This window comes from Zeugodacus cucurbitae, chromosome 5, assembly GCF_028554725.1.
Source record: "Zeugodacus cucurbitae isolate PBARC_wt_2022May chromosome 5, idZeuCucr1.2, whole genome shotgun sequence".
NCBI classification, from domain to species: domain Eukaryota; kingdom Metazoa; phylum Arthropoda; class Insecta; order Diptera; family Tephritidae; genus Zeugodacus; species Zeugodacus cucurbitae.
Window position 1 is genome coordinate 45,977,276 of NC_071670.1, and position 23,668 is coordinate 46,000,943.

At 32.4% G+C, this 23,668-nt stretch overlaps 2 protein-coding genes across 2 annotated transcripts in view; one reads left to right on the forward strand and one right to left on the reverse strand.

Moving 5' to 3' along the window:
- The window catches only part of LOC105219872 (probable serine/threonine-protein kinase yakA), a 122,309-nt gene that overhangs the window by 12,825 nt on the left and 85,816 nt on the right, over positions 1-23,668 (forward strand). The window contains exon 2 of the mRNA XM_054231715.1: positions 13,684-13,730. The gene's annotated coding sequence lies outside the window, so the exon portion shown is untranslated. The remainder of the gene's footprint in view (positions 1-13,683; positions 13,731-23,668) is intronic.
- On the reverse strand, positions 398-10,186 carry LOC105220063 (uncharacterized). Its single transcript, XM_054231718.1, has 4 exons — positions 9,389-10,186; positions 7,254-7,849; positions 6,983-7,129; positions 398-2,949 (listed from the first exon to the last, which is right to left on the reverse strand). The coding sequence occupies exons 1-4, from the start codon at positions 9,393-9,395 to the stop codon at positions 2,293-2,295; spliced, it is 1,407 nt and encodes a 468-aa protein (XP_054087693.1). The 5' UTR covers positions 9,396-10,186; the 3' UTR covers positions 398-2,292.

Sequence of the window (23,668 nt, forward strand, 5' to 3'; positions counted from 1 at the left end):
CTTTATTGATGTAGATAAGCTGGAAAAGATCATATTTGAATAAAAAATTTAATTTCTTCGAAATATTTCAACGTTGAAACCACTTCCATGATATAAGAATAAAATTCAATATTTTTTTATTTTACAAAATTTTTATAATTTTATTTTTCAAATATTTTTTTAAATCGTCAATAATTTTTCTTTTTTACATAATAATAATAAAAAAATGCTTACAGGTAAATTTACACTTAACGGCTAAGTTACTCATACAAGAGTTGTTTGTTTTTTTAGTTAGGCTTAACAGTACTAAGTATAATACTATATTTTTAGTGTAGACCTACTTCGCAAGTTAGCTGGGTCTTGGAATTAATTTTTAGTTTTTTTTTCGGTTTAGTTTTTTAACTTTTTACTTTTACATATACAATATCACAGCGCAAAAGCAAATGCATGCGAGCATTTGACTGAATGAAGTTTATTTTTAAGTGTTTGTTTTGTTTTTGTTTTTGTTTTTTTTTTTAATATTATTCTTTGTGTTTTTGCTTTGCTACTAACTAAATGCAAAAATAAATACATGTATGTGTGTATGTATGTATAAATATTTGTCGTCAATGATTTAGTTGACAAAATGCAAGTCATTTACACATTTTGTTGTTGTTGGTTTTGTTTTAATAATTTTTTTGTTATTTGTGACTTATGTGCTAATTGTACGCATTGCCATTTAAGATAATAAAATAACAAATAGAATGCGACTTAGATACATAGTAAGTAGAGAGAGAGAGCTTGTGAGAGAGCTTATTATTCGTAGTCTTTTATATTCAGTGTTTTCGATTTGATTTCGAAATGTGTTGAATGATAGTGAATGTTATGGATATATGCAGTTATGAGCAGAGATGCTTGTTGAGTGTGTTTAATGAGCTATTTTCAATATTTCATAAAAAAAGAAATTATTAAAAATTTGCAATTTTTGAAAAATTTTCCATAATTTTTTAGAAATAAAAATGTTTGCATTGTTTTTTTGATAACTGCATATTTTGCTGTTGTTGTTGTTTTGCAAATCGATAATTTTTCAATTAAAATTAATTATCCGTCTATTTGACTCATTAAAATCAATCATTATTTGAGACGCCTTTGTTGGCGCTGTTCTTATCGCTCACATGCCGCGCCTCTGCTCACGTGCTAATAAAGCTTCTGAAGCTTATATACATACAATTTGTTCATGCATGCATTTTCTATAAACATTTACAATAAAAATGAATTGTGAAAAAATTGAGGAACCAGTCAAGCAGCTTGCGCCACTTGAATAGCAATATAACTAGTATGTATGTATGTTGCTGCTAATATGTGCTTATTTGTGTTTATTAGTTTGTATGTATGTATGTATGTCTGATTGTGGGTGTGTGCGCTCAGTTATCAAAGTAATTGAAACTGCTTGTTGTGTGGTGTTGACTAGACGAGTGCTACAACTATCAATTTGTGTTTGTTTACATTTTTATTATTGTTGTTGTTATCGTTGATTTTTTTTTTTTGCATGCCAAGTTGTGTAGATGAAATCGAAAGTGAAAAATGGAAATGAAAATGAAAATGAAAATTCAAGGCAAAGTAATTTTATGGAAATTTGCTGTTTGATATTTCAAATTGTTGTTGTTGTTGTTTCCTTGTTATTGCACAACAACATTGAACTTGAACGTGTGCGCGCACTGATTGTTCTATATGAAACGGCATGTTGTATAATAAATAAATATGCATTTATGTGTGCGATAATTTTGCTTATATTACGTTTTGTTGTTGTTGTTATTGTCTTATTAGATATTGTAAGCAAATAATTTATAATTAAATACAAAGCCTTTTGTTTGCAGTGTATTGCTGCAATACTACTAAACTATATACATATATATGTATGTACATATGTATACAGATGTGTACAAAAAAATATTTTTTTTACGATATAAAGTTTTGTCTTATTAACATTACTGGAATGCAGTCACTGTGCACTAAAGAAGTAGCTAAATTCTTATTCACATTTTTTTGTTGTTTTTTTTTTTTCATTTAATACTATAATAAACTCAATACTATTAATGTAGCTAGATGTATTTAGGTATGTGTATATATATTTGGAAGTCAATGCTTCAACCTGGCATGTTTATATGTATGAATGTAAATATTTAACTAGCATACATATGTATGTATGTACATGTCAAATGTGAAAAGCGAAATATTGCTTTGAGACTCAAAATTACCATTTCATACATGCAACTTAGCTACTAACTACTCTGCACATATGAAATTTAAAATCTGTAATTATATAGTATAACCTCACCGCGTCTCGCTGTGCGCTTGCGCCAAACGTCGCCGACTACCAAAATTAGCGTTTTTACGCTTATTAGCGCCACTACTGCTGCGTGCTGTCACCAACGCCTCAGCCGCCTCCGATTTTGACGTCGTCAGTTGATCTTTCGTCCGCTTGTTTTTACTCATCTCATTGCGCTTTGTCGCCGCAATGCTGCCGAAATGCTTCTCCACCTCATTGAATGCTTTTGGATTTTCCGCGTTGAGCGCAATTTGTCCACGTCGCTTTGTCTGTTGACGCAACACCTTCCACATGGTTTTCAAAAATTCATAATAGTAATATTTCACCCACATTAAATCGATTGTGTCGGCTTTCTGCAGCACATTCGGATTGCTTTCGGCACGTCGCTTTGTATGCAGCTTCAAGCGTTTATTCATCTGCTGGCTTGTCACTTGTGGCAACGCGCTGCCGCGCAACATACGCGGCGCTGGCATTGTGCCATTGATAGCTGTCTCCAATTCGCACAGCATGTTGCGTGCGCTGATAAATAGACGCTTCAATTCGCGTGCGGTGCTATTCTCACGCTGCAATTTGGCCATATCCCAGGCGCGTTGTATGCTGCGCAAATAGGCGAATGAACCGACAAATGATTGCATATTGCGGTACCAGCGTTTTAGTGCGATCTGCAATGGGAGAGGAATGAAATAAATTTTTATTAATGAAAATATTGAGAAAAAATATATTAAAAAGATTTTAATTTTTTTATAATGTTTTATTTTCACTTTTTTATAAATTTGTTTATCAAAGTATTTTTTATATTTTATTTATTTATAAATTTATTTGTATTTTCAACAATATTCTTATCTCAAAAGCCATACACACTCATATTCATTATTCCAATTTGTTATAAACAAATTTAAACAACACAATTTTATCGCTCAAACGCTGAAACAGTCTACATTGGCAACCTTTTCACTTCAACAGCTTTTATCTTTAAACACAAGCAATGCCTGAACGTGTGCGCAAAATCAACCGTGACCTACCGCAACAGCTGTTATTGCGCTACGGAGTTGAGCTGAGCAGTGCAGAGCGTATAAACGCTCAGCGCCCACAACAAAACGCGCTCACTAGCTGTGACGTCACTGCTTCCTCTTAATTATAGTAACAGAAATTGACACATCAACGGGCCGGAAAGGCATTTAAGCCTTATATGGAAGATTTATACAGAAAAGTAGTTTTTTATATTTTGTATATTAAAAAAATAAAATAATTAAAACGCGCGCTCATTCACGCTCTTTGTTTTTTTTATCTAATAATGAATTTGTACGCATGTGTCAGCTTTGCTAAATACCGTAATGTCATACGTGATGGTGATAAGTTGGCGAAGACAAGCAGCACGCTTTCACATAGAAGCTATTTTGTTGTTGTCGTGATTTGATTTGTGCCCACATGCATGTTTCACGAATAAAAAACTTATCGTTATTTAAGACTATTATTATTATTAACGTACGGTATAATTTGAAGCACCTGACCATATAGCAAGCGATTTTGTGGCGTGTGTGATTAAATGGGTTTTCCAAAATTATTGAAAAAAAATATATGAAATTATTTTATATAATTTTTTATGATGACTATTTAAAGGGAAATTTACGGAAATTACTCATTATAAACAAACACATTTGTTAAATTAAATGAATATTTAAATGAATAAAAAAATATATTTCAAAACGCGATTAATAAAGAAAAATCGCTCAAAAAATAATGTTAAATAAACATTTATAAAAAAATAATTTATATAAAAAAATTATTCATAAAAAAAATAATTTATAAAAGAAATAATTTATAAAAAAATAATTATAAAAATATATTTTTCAAAAAAAATATTTATAAAAAAATTATTTATAAAAATTTTTTAGAATAGAAATAATTATAATAAATAATAATAATATTTATAAAATAAGATTTATAAAAAAAAATATTTATAAAAGAAGTATTTATAAAACAAAATTTTTTAAAATATATTTTTTTTAATGAATTTCCATTTTTGCACACAAAAAATATTTATAAAAGAAGTATTTATAAAAAAATTTAATTTTTTTTAATGAATTTCCATTTTTTGGCACACCAACTGTAGTTTAGCTCACTAATTTAATACTCTTTTTAGACTATTCCCTAATATTCTCATAATCTTTGCGCTCTTCTTGACTTGTAACACACTCTTTACCGATTTCGTTATTATGTATTTTTTATATTTTTACTTTCTTATTTTATTCGCTTAACTTATTGATTTGCGACACTTGTTGTTATATAGGTACTTACATACATACATATATACAAGTACAAATTGAGATTTCGCCACAATGGCACAGATAGCATACAAACGTACGCTGTGAATCATGACAAATAAAACAGTCAAACAGCAACAAAATCGACACGAAAAACAAAAACAAACAATCTCAAATAGCTTTAGGTTTTAGCATTTGCTTTTTCATTAGACGCGTCTAAAACTTTCAATGTACATACTGCTCATTTAATTTGCTTAGCTCTCCCTTACCTACGGTACAATTAGTGATGTCATAATGCCTATTTTTTGTTATACATGAGCAATAGGTCTCAAAACGAAATTAGCTTACATTTTGTACACAGCAGCGGCGTAGTTGAGTTATGAAGCGGGTGGTAGTGCCCCCAATTGATAAATTGTTAATGATTTTTATTAATTTAAACTAATACAATATTTTTCTTTCGTAAATTTTTTAATCATTAATTCTTAAGTTATAACTCCAAATTAACAAAAAAAGTATCTCACACACACACGCCCTCTGTATGAAATCTCAGCTACGCCACTGTCACATATCAGTCATATGTTATTGCTATTGATAGCAACACGCGATCACCTGGCATCGATCACACTTTTTAGCGCATGCGCACACACATACATACATACGAACGTCTACACCTTCCGCTTACATATGTACATATATTTACGGAAGTTTTCTTTTTATAGCCAGCGCGTAGCTAAAAGGGAGCACTTGTGATAAGATAACATTCTCAAGCGATGAATGAATTTAACTAGCCGTTGTAATTACATTAAGCAGTTATTGCCATTTATGACACTTCACAATCCACTGATTGAAAATTAAATGAAAGCAAAATTGCTTGTAAATATTTACACTACAGCGTTTTTGCAAAGTTTTGATTTTTTTTTAGGATTTTTTTCATTAATATTATTTATTGAATACTTCAATCACTTGTCATACTTCAGTTAAAAACAAAAATTGCAAAAACGACTGCAAAACGCATTGTTTGCGTATTACAAATGTCAAATGCATTGCATAAATGATATGAAGGCATGCCTTATAAGTGACTCACAGCCGGCAGTTTATTACTAATATGTCTATTACAGTGTTTTGGTGCCACACATGATGACATGCCGACGCTTTAGAGACATACATATGTACATATTATTTAACTTTGTTGGAATAAGCATGAGCTTGTCGGCAGCGAAGTGGAACCATAACAAAATTGTATACTTTTTGTATTCATTTACAAAATAATGCTAAATTAATTTTATCAAATTCTCACGATAAAGCAAATAAAATATAAAAAACAGTTCGGAAATACCAAAATATTTGTGTGTATGTACAAGCAAATGCCGTTAAAGAATTTTTTTTTTATTTTTTATTGGAAAAGCTTTCGAAAACTACTTGTAAGCTTATCAAAATACCCCGCTTTATTTTCGATACCTGACAGCACATAAGAATACACCGCTGCTTTGTAAAAGTTTTGTGAAGCTGCCTTGTAAAGCTTTGTGGATGTAAAGCTTGACTTAAAAAGCTTCCAAGTTTGATAGAATTTTGAGAAAAAATATTTAGTATGTATAATGTATTAAAAATTTATAAAAAATATTTCGAAAATATCTGAAGTATATTCGTGCATGTTTGCAAAAGCTTTCGAAAACCACTTGTAAGCTTATCAAAATACTCCGTTTTAATTTTCACATAAGACCACACCGCTGCTTTGTAAAGCTTTGTGAAACTGTTTTGTGGCAGTAAAGCTCAACTTCAAAAGCTTTCAAGTTTGAGAGAAGTTTGAAAGAAAAAAAAATATTTATATTAAAAATATATGAAAAATAAATCGAAAATACCTAAAGTATGTTCGTTTGGAAAAGCTTTCGAAAACCACTTGTAAGCATGTAGGAAAGTATATATAACTTGAAAAAATATATATTGCCCCATTTAGTTTCTATTTTACTACAGCGTTTTGTAAAGCTTTTAAGCACTAGAATTCGCTTCGGAAATTTTTCAATTTTGAAATCTATTAATTATTGGATTAAAAAAAATTAAATCAACTAAAGTTTTTTAATTGCTCAGCTATTACCGCATTTTTTTATTTCATTTAATTCAACTTTTTCCAAGTTGCTTTTCAATGTACATATGTATTTGCAAACGATCTAATGAGCAGCGTAAATGACGTGCAGTTTTTCGACGATTTTGTTGTTGTTGGCTATTTTTCACGCAGATATTTCCGTTTACTGTGTATTCGAAACACAGCAACGGAAATACCAAACTAATTTTTGTACTCCAGCGAACTATGTAATGCTATATATATACATATATATTATAGTATATACTTGTGTATGCCTTGAGGGTTTTTCGAAAATGCAATGCTATACATTAACATATCTACATATATAAAAAGCAAAAAATTTAAACTTACCGTTGAGTTGATCTTCAATTTTGGCAGAAACTTATAGGTCTTATTGTGCAGCGACCAAATTTGTATATTGCTTATATCAATATCTTGTTGGCCGGCTTTCAACGTTTTGTACTCGTTTTCTGTTAACCTTTTGAGCAAGTTGAAAATCTGAAAATACACAAAAAAGAAATTTGAAAACTAATTATTAGCTGCATACAATTAACAGTATTAAATGCCAGTTTTAAAAATTTAAATTTATTTTAATCCATTTCCATTTTCCACTCAAACCCACCTTTTTTGGATTCTTCCGCCGCATAGCGTTGCCACCCTGCGTCGCCGACGGCACATAGAAGCCACCACAAGGATTCACCCATGGCATATCTTTCAACGTTTCAATATTAAAATTACTGTGACGTTTGCTGTGCCGCTTACGTTTTCGCGAACCCTCAATGGGTATCGTATAGACCACACCGCTGCTCACATCGATCGTATTTTGCGTCACAGCCACACCCACAGCCTTGTTCTTGGCGCCAGTGTTGGCTTTTCTACCACCCGTCATGGTTGGCGCGTGTATGGATTGTGTGGCGGGACTATTTGTTGTTGTTGTTGCGGTGGGCGCTGCTAAGGCGGTTTCAGTGCATATTGTTACAATGGTCATTATGAAAATGAGATTGCTTATAAGTAGGACGCGGTAGCTTCTTCTTCTTCGGCTACGGCTACCGCAATTTCGCTGTATATGCGTGGTTTTTTGTGTTGTTTTTGTTACGTTTATAACATTCGTGGGTGACCACACGCTACATGAGAGGCGTGGGTGCGTTTGGGAGGGTAAAAATTCGTTTAGGTTCGCCGTTTTGCTGGATTTATTGGTTGCAAGTGATTTGCAACCACCTGTGTTGGCGAGAAGAGGAAAGAAATATTATTGTTATTGAACTTTTTAAATAATAGTTATAGTTATAATAAAAAAGTTAATATTACAACTAAAAATGTATAAAGTTCAGTTTCTTATTACGATAACTTAAATTTTCTATGGCTTTAAAGTACAATATTTTTGAAATGCATTATTTATGTAGAGGACATAAAAAAATTTTTTTTTTGTAATATTTTTAACGAATTATTTAAAGAACTTTTTAAACATTTTTTTTATTTCATTTCCAGTTAATAAATTTGGTTTACAAATATTTATTACTACGAAATTTTTTTAAATAAAATATCAACGGCTTCCGCTCGATCTACGCTCTGGTTTATTAATTTTTCTTTAAATAATTGCATTATGTAATTATTTAACATAATCTAAATGATTTTAAAAATATTTAGAAATATAAAAAAAAACTAAAACTAGCTTAAAATAATAAATTATTAAAAATGTAAGCTTTAATATATTCAATATAAACTTGAATAGTTAGTTAGTTAGAGCCAGAACTTAATATATTTTACATTAAAACACAACCTTATAAAGTTCTAATTACTAAATAATACGGATAACTTGATTATAAAACAGTATAAGAATTTTTAGAAAACGTCCTGCCTTTTAAACTCAAAGTTTCTAATCGCAGAGTTAATAATTTGTTAAAAATTTGTTTTGAAAACTGTAAAGGAAAGAACCACAATTAGAAATACCATTGAAAGTATATGGGGCACTTGAGTAAAGGAAGTCAAAAATAATATTAAATTTATAATTAAGATGAATTATTTTAATAAAAACAGATTTTTTAAGTAATTAGTACAAAATTAAAAAAATTACACTGATAGCTACTTCAAAAAGAAAAAATAATTTTTAGTACAACTTATGAGAATTAAAAGTATACTATTAATATTAATTAATAATTAAATATTACAATTTTCATATTTTGCTTGTTAATATTTTCACAAAATATTATTTTTGAAATTCAAAAATTTAATTAGTAGTTTTCGAAATTAACGCATTTTTTGTTTCAAATTTTTGTTTTAAATTTTTAATTTACTATTTATATTTTTTATATCCCTATTATCTACTCAGGTAATTTTTAATAATATTCCATTCAAATATTGCTTCTACAACTTCAATTTCCCATCACTTTCATTAAAATTATACTTTCAACACTGTCTTTACACTTTACCATTACCAATTTTTTTCATTAACTTATTGGGAAACACCACCTATCAATTAATAATTTCTTTCCATACTCATAAATCTCATATACATACATAAGTACATAAAAATAAATCAACTTATCAATGAATAAACGCCTCAACCTTTCAATTTCGTACGAATGCACTTTCAATGAACTGATAAGCAAAACAAAAATATGCTCATAGCCAAAAATAAACTAACTTCCAAGTAAATAAATAAATATAAAAATAACTTTGCTGTACTAGATAAAGCTATGAACAGAGAAAAATAAATAAAAACGAACTTAAATTTAACAACAAATCAAAAGCAATACACACACCGCATACTAATCCAAGTAAATTCGTAAAAATCTTTCGCTGCTCGTCCACGTGGAGTAATTGGCTGCGCACTGGGCGTGCTATTAGTCAAATATCGATAAATGACTAAGGCAATTGTTGTTTCGAGTGTCACGACACTTCACTTTAAAGACGCGTTGTCGCGTACAAAACGCCGGTTGATAACAACAAGTGCGCGTTTTACTTTAATTTATGTATGTATTTTTGTTTTTATTTTTTTTTTTGTTATACGCAGCAAGCTACTTTGTGTTATAAATCTGCATTGAATTAGGCAATTTCACAAGAATGTGTTAATTTCGCAAATTAAGCAAGGTATTGAGCGTGGCTTTCAATTTTCAATTTCTTTATTTTCAATTTCGCACAACGACGGCAATGTTGTTGTTATTATTTTCGGTTTGCTGATTTTTGTTTGATTTCAATGTTATACAGTTACTTTCGCTCGCTCGTTGAGTTTAACACTTTTTTTATTTCTTATTTAATTACTTTTTCTTTACTGTCAGTCTTTCAGAAACACACAAAAATTTTATTTCGATTTGGTTTAAATAATTAACGCTCTACTAAAGTCCGAAATACGTTGATTTTGTTTTTGCTTTTTATTGAATTTGAACTATGTCACTTTGCTAGACGCATAATGTCTAACAGTGTCGCTGTAGGTAGATGTGTAATTAACAATTTTCAAACTTTTTCCCCAAGTGACTTCCGTTCAGTAGTGCTGCACACTTCCTTACGGCACAAACTGTTGAATCAGACTGATCAAACCTTAGCCATAAACGTCGACCGTAACTTTTCTGCGCCACACCGACACTGCCAATGCCGAGACAGCAACGACACTACTTACAACTACCACTACAATTGTAGCAAAAATAACAATAACAACAACACAAGCAACGACATGATTACGCTAACGTTTGTTTGCTTGTGTATGTGTGTGTGATGTGTGCCTTTGCCGGCCAAGCCAGCAGGCCGGGCAATACCAGACCGACCAGACAACCGACAATTGCTGATGACTAACCAACACACACACACACATATGTACGTACATTAAAGCACGATCGGTGAGATACAAACCACCACCGTCGTTCATAAAAGAAAGCAACAATGCTGCGGCTACGTGCACCTCACTGTGTGTGTGTGTGTGTGTGTGTGTATGTGTCTATATGACGTTTGTAGGTGTGTCTGCATGTGTTTGTTATTACGGTTCTTCTTCTGTCCATTGTTGTATTGTGTTGTGTCTTCTCACCTAATCCAATGATCTCATTTTTACTCAATTTACCCATAGCCATATGGCAATGCGATCGTCGTCGCTCAGCAAATATACGAGTATACACACACACATGCGCGTAGCATAGTACCTGCGTGTCTATTGAGTGAGTGAGTAGTTCACTGAGTATATTTACTGCCTTTTCTACTCACTTCAATTAGTGTGTGCGTGGTAAGGTAAGGTTAGAGCGGAAGGCAAATCTAAAATACATATGGCTATAGTGAAGACAAAGAGACAAGATACGTGCAGACATGCAGACATACATTCATAGGTTTTTGTATATAATTGCGCATTCATCAGTTTATGTTGGTGGTTCTTTTGCGCGCACGTTTGCTCTCTTTCTTCCGCGCACCAGTATGCCGTTGCAGAGGTTACCTGCTGGCCTTGTCTGTTGTTAGTTTGTCTGCCATTCGTCGATTAATTTTATATACACTTAACTGTAAATAGATTATGCATGATTTTCGGTTGTATGCGTGTGGGTGTGTGCTATTCGATGATTATGCACTCAAATAGACAAATACATTTACATAACACATACAAAAATATAAAGAGCATTATACAAATTTGACAATTTTAAATTCAAACAAATTCCAACTCAATGAATATTGAAATAATATAGCTTTTGTTTAAACCAATATTTAAATAAAATACTTATGATATTCGGATAGTCACTTTCTTCAAAATACAATGAGTTTAATAAATTTATTGTTCAATATTTTATAATATTTCTTTTTTTATTCTAACAAAATTAAACAAAAATCCCTCCTGAAAAATTTAACACTAATATTTTTTGGTTAATAATTTATTTTATTACTTGTTACAAATCTAAACAAACTCTCATATTAAATTCTTCTTTGATGATTATTGTAGCTCATAATTCAAATTTTCCTACCGACCGGGTTTTTATGACCAGTACTGTATAAGGTTCTCAAAATCATTATTAAAATTTGTAAAATATTGAAACATTAGTTTTCCTTGTCATATTCGCTGTACAATCCATAACCGTAATATTATATTTTTTGTTCGCCTCCATACGATATAGAGCGAATCTGTTAAATTCTGGCCCGATAGTAAAATTTTAAATTTTGTATTGTGCCCTGGACGAAAAGTTCGATTAATGGAAGGAAATTTGCACAGAAGTTCAAGTTATGTAAGTTCTAATGTATTCCAGTTAGTCGACTCACAAAACTCTAAACACGATACTAAGTTCAAATTTCACGATACTAACCGAAACCAAAAATTAAAATGCTTTCTTTAGTTTATTAGTTTAACTTTCAATTGACGTCGAGTTTTTTTTTTAATATTTCAATTTTTCTATTTTTGGACCATTTTCAAGCCAAAATGACGATTTTAGACGAAAAAATCGACCTATTTGTTATTGTAAAATTGTTAGTCATTTCAAAACGATCGATGCAGCAGTTTTTTCTGTAGCCTGGTCACCGACTTTAAAAATGACATATTTGGGAAAATCGATTCAAAGTTTTGTACACTCAGCACAGCTGGAGGTACCGTTCTTCAACCTGCTGTAGTTAGTCGTTAGTTTTTCTCCGAATGACCTAAAACTTTAGCACAACATTCTTGAGATGTTGATGGTTCCGAAAAAATATATAAAAAAATGAAAAAAAAAGTTGTCAAACCTTACCCCCCTTTAACCTTTTCCAAATCAGTAATTTTAGAAAAAGAATATTTGAAGGTAAAAACATACATACTTTACCGCAACGCTTATTTAGATTATGATTATGGCATTTTACAGTTTTTAATGAAGCAGGATTCTCTGGAATTTATTATTCATTTTTTTATTTACAATTGTACCAAGTATACAATATTGTACAATAAATGTTAGAGAAATTCATTTGCTGCTACAGTTGCCTTGCTAAGTCTGAAGGCCTCTACGTTTCAGTCGGTTTTCTCGTACAGCAGCTCCGATGAGTCTGGATGCCTCTTCATTTACATGCTGTATAACCCTCATTTCGTGAGTCTTTGCAAGTTTCGTTTTTTCGTTTACAACTAAATTCACACCAAGATCACGGTGAAGGTCAGCAGATCTAATATACCAAGGAGCATTAACTATACTTCTTAGTACCTTATTTTGGAAGCGCTGAATGCAATATAGCTTTGACTTGAACAACCCCATAGTTGAGCTCCATAGGTCCAAATTGGCTTTAGTACTTGATTATATCCAAACAGCTTATTTTCAATTGAAAGCATGGATCTCCCACCGACTAGGTGCTAAAATTAGGAAATTTTATACCAAGCTCACCCTTTTTTTTGACATGCTCTTTCCAGCGAAGCTTATCATCTAGGGTGATTCCTAGGGACTTAGCATTATTGCGATGTGATATAGGAGTCCCATTTGTATAAATGGGATGGTATGACGTTTTTTTTAAGTTAAGTTTTTTATATCTTTATTATAACTATTTTTTTCAAGCCAATATATGCCGAAAATTTTATAAAAAAAAGTGAGTTTTATGTTTAAAATTCTGTCAAAACTCAATTTCAATATTTTCTTTTTTTCTTTGTTCATTAATTAGATCTATCCATGCACTATATAAATATTTTTGGTTTATTGATTTTCGCAAGATCTTTCATGAGAGATGAGGTGCCAACGGCTGCGTTGTCGGAATTTTTAAATAAAAATTTCACAAAATACTGTTTAAACATGTATCTTCGATACGCTGAAGTGTTTAAATGAAATATATGACTATATATATTTAAACAAAAATTGTAAAAATACCCTTGTTTTTAGGCTCTGAAACCCCTTCAATAAAAATTCATAATCATTATTAGTTGTCTACTTTTGTGTGTGGTTTAATCATTTATAAATAGTTGCTATTATATATGTTGAATATAAATTTATTTTGTATCTGAAATGAGAAAGAAGATCGTATATTAATAAGACATACGAATAACAATACGAAATTTGTTTGTAGTGCGTTTCAAATATTTGAAATATTTATATTATCAAGAAAGAACATATTAAATCTATCTAACAATCTGTTTATTTTTTCATTTTTAGATATCATAAAACAATGATGGATCAGATATGTATATACTCGTACTATGGTAAGTCACATCTGAATAATTTAAAATAATTATATTGTTAAATAGAGTTAAAATACTAGACCTATTTTCATTATGCAAATTTATTATTTTACATAAAAGACTTAAGGGATTGAAAGGAATCAGGCCTAATAAAATATGTATTTGAGTGTTCTTACATACAGCTACGGTGAAATAATTAGCAACGCTGCTGTTTGAGCCATGTTATTATTCATATGTGAGTCGAAAAGTTGACTAGAATAATTGAAACTTTTGGAGTTTAATTGAGCGATATTTCGCTACTTTTTAAATAATATGTAGTTTTTTAATTTAATTTTACTCTGCACTACGTTTTTGTTAAAAAAAATGTTTGAATGAAGGCTTTACAATTAACTTCTCACATATGCTTTTGGAAATTGCTCCCAATTCTACCTTTATCCTTCCTAATTGTTCGATGAAATTTGCGATTTTGTTCAATCTAACCCTCGTTTTTAATTTCCCACAGAGATTCTTAATAGGGATTCAGATCTGGACTGCACATAAGTCAGTCTAATAAAGAAAGTATATTTTCGTTCATCCATCGTTTAGTTGACCCCGCGCTATGTTTGGGGTCGTTATCTTGCTGAAACAGCCAAGTAAGAGGCATATTGTTGTCGGAATATGGAAGCACTACACCTCTCAGTATAGAAATATACCAGTACTAATCCATATGACCCTATTCTTTTGTTTTTGGCCTAACACTCCTTCATGATACAACATCACATATAACACCCCCGCCGTGCTGCAGCGTAGGGCAACTGTACTTGGGGTCAGACCCTCTACTTTGTGAACGCTAAACGGAAGTTTTTCCATCTGTTGAAAGTGTATTTATTTTAGTTTGTATATACTCGTACTATGGTAAGTCACATCTGAATAATTTAAAATAATTATATTGTTAAATAGAGTTAAAATACTAGACCTATTTTCATTATGCAAATTTATTATTTTACATAAAAGACTTAAGGGATTGAAAGGAATCAGGCCTAATAAAATATGTATTTGAGTGTTCTTACATACAGCTACGGTCAAATAATTAGCAACGCTGCTGTTTGAGCCATGTTATTATTCATATGTGAGTCGAAAAGTTGACTAGAATAATTGAAACTTTTGGAGTTTAATTGAGCGATATTTCGCTACTTTTTAAATAATATGTAGTTTTTTAATTTAATTTTACTCTGCACTACGTTTTTGTTAAAAAAAATGTTTGAATGAAGGCTTTACAATTAACTTCTCACATATGCTTTTGGAAATTGCTCCCAATTCTACCTTTATCCTTCCTAATTGTTCGATGAAATTTGCGATTTTGTTCAATCTAACCCTCGTTTTTAATTTCCCACAGAGATTCTTAATAGGGATTCAGATCTGGACTGCACATAAGTCAGTCTAATAAAGAAAGTATATTTTCGTTCATCCATCGTTTAGTTGACCCCGCGCTATGTTTGGGGTCGTTATCTTGCTGAAACAGCCAAGTAAGAGGCATATTGTTGTCGGAATATGGAAGCACTACACCTCTCAGTATAGAAATATACCAGTACTAATCCATATGACCCTATTCTTTTGTTTTTGGCCTAACACTCCTTCATGATACAACATCACATATAACACCCCCGCCGTGCTGCAGCGTAGGGCAACTGTACTTGGGGTCAGACCCTCTACTTTGTGAACGCTAAACGGAAGTTTTTCCATCTGTTGAAAGTGTATTTATTTTAGTTTCATCCGAAAATAGGACTCTTTCCACTTCTTTAGAGTCCAATGGCGGTATTTCTTGATGAATTCAGGTCGCTGTTTACGATTTCGCTCTGGCCGCAGTGGCTTCTTCCGAGAAATCCTCCCTTGGCTTGGCACTCTTACTGATATTTAAAGTACTGAAGAATGTTGAACCCATTCTTTTAAAGACATGGGACTTCGCATCGTTGCTCATATTAATAATAATGGCTATCATACTTTCGTCACAGTATTTATTGCTGTCCATTTTACACCAAAATAATTATGCACTATATTAGGTTGTCAAATATCTCTGTGTTCAAAGTTTTATATGCTGAGCTGATCGACCGGGACGCTTCGATTCTACAATTGAATTATATCCCTAGAAAATAAAAATGTAACCGGTTTTTTTAAATCTTAGACTGCGCTTACCTGGACAGAAAAGTTATTTTGCAGTCCTCTTTTAAGAAGATTCTTGACTATTTTTTCTCTTTAAGAATTTTGATGCAAAGTCTTTTTATTTCTAAAAGTAAAGTTTTTAATAGTTTCGGCCATCAGATACTCTCTTTGCTTTACTCATTTTTACATAATAGTTTAGTCTAAATTTTTTCACTCCTTTCAAGACTAGTGGTCTTTCAAAAGATTAGCACGATTTGATAAAGATAAACATGTACCGATGAGACTTATGAATACGTACTGGTGACTTAAATTTTCAATTGTTGTTGCACCTTATCCAATCGTCTTGCTACATTTAAAATTCAAGTTCGATGACTAACTTTAAACGATGTTTTGATTTAAGGTTTTAATAAATTAGTAAACACGGTGTCATCAATAACAAAAAATATTGTTGATCGCAATTAGGCGATTTTCTAAATAATTTCACCTGCATGCAGAACAAGTGACCACACCTTGTAAACATGTAAACACATTGCAAATGAAATTGATTCACGTCACTGAATTACGTGACTTTGATATGATATATTTTAACTCAATTGTATTTATATCGTGTAAATATCGGTAGCTATTAGAAATAATTTGTTGTGAAAATATACTGCTATTTTGAAAACATTCAGATTTCATCACAAATCAGAGCTAACTAACTATGACTCAATACGAATAGAAAAATCTTTAGTCAACAAAAGAACTAAAATGAAAAACATATCATATAATATAAAATATTTGTGTATGTATATATCGTATATTCTAAGCATAGACCTCCCGCAAAACAACTCTTACCTCAATCGAGTCAAAAACAAACAAACATTTAAGGAAGGGTCAAGTTCGGATGTAACCGGAGAGTCTGAAAATCTGTATATTAGGTATATGGAAGACGGGGGCAGAACTCACATTATTAGAAGAAAAATATTCCCTCTAAATTTCTTTAAAATATTATATCTGAGAGACCATTGCCACGCACACAATATGACGAAAACAGAAAACACATAAAGTGCCATAACTAATAGTGGGCCATAAATAAAGTGGGCGTGTTTTCGGCCCCTACTAAGTTTTCTCTATATATCTAGTAAACTACTAGAGCTATATCAACCTTACTCTCTACAATCATTTCTTTTAGGTAATACTTTATACAGTCCCAAAATGTAGGAAATTGGATTATAACCACGCCTACCTCCCATACAAAGATTATGTTAAAAACGACTAAAAATGCTTCAATTCAGTAAGGAAAAACACCAGCAACCTCAAATTTCATTGTAAAGATGGTACCGAAAGGCTGCACTCAAATTTGTATGCAAAATTTTGAATGGGTCAAAAACCATTCGGAGCATATCTCCGAAACTACTCGACCAATTTCAATAAAATTCGATTCATAAGATTTGTCTAGCCTCCCAATGAAAATTGAAAAAAATCGGTTCACAACCAATCTTAAAATAATAACCCATCTTAAAATTGTCGAAATCAGGCCAGAAGTTTTTAAGGCCCCATATATTGAATATGAAGACCTCAGTGCTTCTAATAAGTTTTTAACGAAAATATTTTGAAAAAATTCAGAGGAAATATTTTTCTTCTAATAATATGTCTTCCGTGTCAAAAATGAGTGAAATAGGGCCATAACTTCCCTTAGCTCCCATATACCCAATTTTAGGGTTTCCAATTTTCAATGAACTTTATACCAAACATATGGTATATGACGAATATGTGGTTCAAATTGTGTGTTATATTAATAAAATTTAATTATAGTCCTCAAAAATGTATAGCATGTAAATACATACTAATTTCAAAATGGCGAAAACGCGCTTTGGGAAACCATTTATCAATATACGTACATGCATATGTATATGCTTCTTATACTAATACGTTATTATAACGAGACAATTTAGAAAATGAAAACCAAACCAATATGTACAGAATCGTGTATTCCTCATTGTCAATAAATCCTTCGAAACTATGCAGCTCGATTGCCACAATATAAAGATTTTAAAAACGTATTAACCCCAACGTTTATTATTTATTTAACGGTTGTGGTTGATTGGTTGTGAGATAAATAACCTAAGTACACAATGAAGTGTTCACTCCCACATGAATCAGTAAAATGCTTAAAAGCAAGTAAGGCAATTAGAAGTTCGTAAGAAACCAATGAGGTGCACCATTCAAGATTACACTTCCATCAGTGTTGATATTCTTATTCAACCCTTTAAATCACATGCAAACTAATTTAATTACATAAATTTATAACAAATAGATAAACTACATTCATTTCGTCATTCATTGATATATGTATACACACGTACAACTTGCAGTTGCATTTCAATATTCTTCAATGCCAACTACGCCGAGCTTTTCACTCATTTTCCTGTTAATAAACAATAAAACAGATCCGGTTTGGGTGGCTTCGTAGGGCGGTGGTGCCCCTTCATTAACTAATGCGTCATCAGTTAGGCATTTAGACATACATAGACAGGTATGCAAGCCTAGGTATACTTATCTTATTACGATGTGGTTAAGGCTTAGATCCGCCTGTTATGTATGCAGCTGGGAAGAGAGTACACAATTATTATTGTAACGTTGTTTCGCTATCGTTGTGACATATGTTCACAATTTTCTTTATGAGATATTAGCACTAATCAAAACGATCAGTGTTTCATGTTATTGTAACTTGCTATGAATATTATATTGATTGTTATTGTATTGCCTTTATTGATATAATCATTCACTTGTAAATGACCATATTTATATCTAGTCTATGAATATAATTGACATTATCATTAAATCGTCTTTTGAGTTATACTTATTTATAGCAGGTGTGTTAACAAAAAACCAATTTATAATTTTCGGAGAAGCAATTGAATGCAAGTTTAGTAATTAAGTTTGAGTTCATGAGATCATGGCTGTTTGCTGAAATCAATGCATATCTATCTATTTCTATATATCTATATCTATATTCTATATCTACATCTATATTCTATACCTATATCTATATTCTATATCTATCTATATATACGAGTATAAGATTGCCAAATATCTTCCTTCCGCTTTTTTGTCTTTTGAATTTCGCGGCTATGTATAAAGCGCTACAGAGCTCGTATTTGACACAACTATACATCTTTGAAAGGTCTTGACATAACCTATAAAACGACGCTATGCATGATTAGTTTGGATATTGTGTTCAACAGTTAAAGACGTGTAAACATGGAGTTCATTAACGCCGAAATTCACGTTATTTTAAAGTTTTCCTTCGTTAAAGCCAAATCCGCTAGAGAAACGGTCCGTGAGATTAATGTTTTTGGGGGATGGTGCTCTATCACTTCGAACTGCGGAGGAATGGCTTCGACGCTTCAGAGCGGATGAAAACGACACCATGGATAAGGCATTCCGGCAGAAGACCTGTGACGACGAATACTGATCAAATTATGGAAAACATCGAGATAGAACGGCATGTAACATCTCGTGACATCACCCAGGAGCTGGGAGTTAGTCACCAAACCATTTTAAAGCATCTGCAGAAGGCTGAATACACAAAAAAGCTTGAAAAAAACCATCTGGCCCGAATAAACGCCTGCGATATGCTGTTGAAATGCAACGAACTCGACCCATTTTTGAAGCGGATGGTAACTAGCAACGAAAAATGGATCACATATGACAATATCAAGCCGGTCGTGGTTGAAGTGAAGGTCGGTGAATCGTCTCAAACAGTGGCCAAGCCGGGATTGACGGTCAGGAATGTTTTGCTGTGTGTTTGGTGGGAGTGGAAGGAAATCATCCACTATGAGCTGCTCCCATATGACTAGACGCTTAATTCTACCATCTATTGCGAACAACTGGACTGCTTGAAGCAGGCGATCGACCAAAAGCGTCCAGAATTGGCTAACAGGAAGGGTGTAGTGTTGTGTAGTGACCACACACTTCGTTAATGACTCGTAAGAAGCTAAGGGAGCTCGGATGGAAGGTTTTATTGCATCCACCATATAGCCCGGACATAGCGCCAAGTGATTACCACGAGTTCCTGTCCATGGCGATTAAAATACGAGTTCCGCTATAATTAACATACTGATCCTATCTGTTTGTCCACGCGTTATCTTGGGTTTGAATGATGTTTAGCATTTATATAAAATAGTAGTAAATTTTAAGTATTGCTAACTAAGTGTTTCTAAGTCCCACGATGTCCACTAATGATTTCCCCTAAAGAACTCAATAGTTTACGACAAAAGATGCTAAAGAATTTAAGTCAATATACATTTTTAAAAAGTGTCCCCATTATTTTGGCCATAACCGTATACTTATTTGGGGGGGGAAAGATAACAAATATCTGCTGTATTCAGTCGTATACATATGTTTTTTTTGTCATATTAAATAGTAATAAGAAAGGATAGAAAATATTATTTTTGTAGCGCAAGTTCAATCCAGTGGCAGTAAGAAGTACATTATTATTCATAAAAATGTTTCATGAAATTTTTTTTTGAATAATTTTGAAAAACAATTCCAATATAACCAGTTATATTCAATCCAGTAGCCGTAATAAGTACATTATTATTCATAAAAATGTATCATGAAATGTTTTTTTAAATATTTTTGAAAAACAATTCCAATATAACCATTTGGAAATTGTTTCTTAGCAGCTTATAGATTTGATTTAGCTATAAATTTGGCCAAAGAAACTTTGACTTGACTGCTGATAGCCGATTGTTGTTTGAAGAAGAATGGTATTCTTCAATATCCGATTTTGCTTTAACATGCTGGGTTTCGGAGTGTATGAAGATTTGTTTAATTTTTAAATCTTTATTTATTGCCGCTAAATTCCATAAACACTCTTAAAAATATTTAAAAAAAAATGTAATATCGTAGTAAACACCTTTGATGATGACAAAATGAAGTTTAAAATGCATTTTTTGCAAATGAATTTATTGTATTAAAAACACAGCGCCACCGTTAATCCTTTATCTTGGTTTATCCACATTCAACCATATTTTAGATGACTTTTGTTTGGCTAATAACACCGTGACGCTGCATATTATCATAACTAGCATACAAATGTAGTCACTTACCTGTCTAAATATAGCTAAACATTACAATGCAGTCAAAAATCACACTAACACCTTCAACTACTTAAAATTTGACAACTCAATTTCCTTTTTTATTTTTATATTTCTTTACTGCTGACAACATTTTTATCACATCACTACTATCTACACCTATTTTTATTGCATTTATTCTAATACACTAACATGTTTGTGCATTTTCATGCCTACTTGGGCACACAATCACACCTTTGGGCGCACACACACATACAAATACTCAAAGTATTAAGGATTTTCTAGAGGCGTTGTACATAAATATGCAAAATGTGTGAATGTGCGCAAAGGTGTAGATATGTATGTATTTGTGTGTGATTTTTGGTTAGACCTTAAAATGCCGGGCGCAGTGGAGAAAGAAAGCAAAAGGGCCAACTGCTGGTGATGTCCTGTGGCGTTAGCGTACTTTTTGTATACCGACAACAGCAGCAGGAGCTCATCAATGCAATAATCAATGTTGTTCTTGTTGTTGTTGTTCTTGTTGTTGCAGTGGTGTGTTTGCTTCACAATGGCAATGGCTTGGTTACAAATGTGGTTTATTGTTTTTGTTGTTGTTGCTGCTGTTATGCAGCGTCCACATCCGCCGCCGCCGCCGCTCAGCTGCGAAATAGCCAAAACTGGATTGAGTGCGAGCAATTGGCTCGATTTGATCCATTTGACTGCCCGATTGTCTGTTTAAAATTTAATTTTTCTTGTTGTTGTTGTTGCTGTTGCGCTGTGCATTTTTAATTGCTTTTTGTTTGCCCTGTGGAAGATGCCAAACTTACAATTTTCACTTATTGTTGCGCTATTGTTTGCAAATTGTTGTTTGGTACATGTTGTTGTTGTTGTTCTTGTATAGATAGGTCCTCACCTTTTTGTCGATAAATAAAGTTGTACAGCATCTAAATATATGTGTATACGTACATATAATTGAAATGATAAGTGATACTTTTTAGATTTTGATGTCAGATATCTCAATGCACTGATGGTGGCACTTTGGCGGTGGAGATCAAGCAATACGCCCCACTGTTCGGTGTTTTATGGCCAAAATGGCTCAAATAATGCCCATTGGTGTTCGTATAGACTTGAAAGAAGTTATACGTTTTTGTCTTCTATGTGTTTTCTCGTTTGTGTGTAGTAGTGTCACCGTAGTGTCGAACATCGGAATGGCGTAGAAATAATTACAGTTGAAGTGATTTTGAGAAATTGCAATAATATTTCATGCGTTTTGACATTTCGAGAGGAAATGACTGTAAAATGCCGAATTCTAAAGGATACTCAAACTACTGATATATACATGGATGTACATACTATATTCATTTTGAAATAATGTGCTGTATAGTTATTTACCAGTGGAAATATATACCGATGGAAAAATAAGAAAAAAATAGTATACATAAATAAACCCAAAATTTGACTTTTGACTCTGAAATGAAATATTTTTTTCATCAACCGAAAAGTGAAATTTAGTCCACTTACAGTGATCATTATCAATTGGCACTACAACTGGGTGCCGGTGGTGGCCACGTTCACAAGCCTTCGCTAGTCGTATCTTCATTGCGCATGACGGGCCAGTTGGGGATTTCAAGCTTCGTCAGGTCGATATACACTTGATCCTTCCACCTGAGTTTTGGTCTTCGTCGGCCGCCAGTGGGTATCGTGTCGTACATTTTTTGCGCTGGAGTGTTTTCTTCCATTCGGGCGATATTTCCAAGCCAGCGCAACCGTTGTATTTTTATGCGCCGCACTTGGTCTATATATGTATATATATCCTTCGTAGGACTTTTCTCTCGAATGCTCCTAAGCAGTGTTCATTTTTGTTGGCCATCATCCATGTTTCACACCATACGTCAGAACGGTTATGATGAGTGACTTATAGAGCGTTACTTTACTTTGGTTTTGCGAGATAGAGCTCTGCTTTTCAATTGCCATCAAGGATCACGGATCAAATTCAAGTCTTGAATTTTACGAGGTCATGGCAATGATTCGTTTTTACTTTACTAATCCCCTGAAGGTGCCAAGTTTATCTCTTTCACGAAAAATTAAATCTTTTGATGATAATTCAGTTCTTCTTCGTCTTAAAATTATTTGACCTTTTCCAAATGGCACATATAAGAAAATCAAGGGAAATAAACCGATCTCCTGTGAATGATATACTATTTCTGCACTAATTTTTAATTTCTTCACCCGGATATCTCCAACAACCAATAATTTCACCATCACATAACTCTTGTTCTTAGCATTACAAATGTTTCCAAAACAAACATAAAGAAAAGTAGAATAGGGAACCTTGAGCGCAGCAATTTACTGCATGTTTTGTGATTCACAAATTGACTTGCCAAATGGAAAAATTGCACGTGCTCCCTGCTGTCGGCTTTTTATTCTTCATACTCCTTATCTTACCCAAATGTGTGCAAATTTTGTGCTCTACTGTCATTGTTCAAACTACTATATAAAGTAAATAGAGTTTTCAATTTGACAATTCAATTGTTTTACACCGCCAACGGTGCACCCAGCAGGTTGCTTAAATTATTTACCGATATGGTGTATTTAATTTTCACCTTTTTTGTGCGTACTTCACCAACTTTGGTGGTCCACAACTACATAAATGATCGCTATGATTTCTAAGTTTTAACCGATATACGTATGTATATAGATTGTTTTTGGAAGATTTAAGTACATTTTTTTGTAGGAAAAATTTTGCTTTTGAAT

Coding starts and splice junctions, on each gene's coding strand:
- LOC105220063 (XM_054231718.1), bottom strand. Junction 7,130..7,253: donor GGCGGAAGAATCCAAAAAAG/GTGGGTTTGAGT, acceptor GTGTATTTTCAG/ATTTTCAACTTGCTCAAAAG. Junction 2,950..6,982: donor AATTGAAGATCAACTCAACG/GTAAGTTTAAAT, acceptor CTCCCATTGCAG/ATCGCACTAAAACGCTGGTA.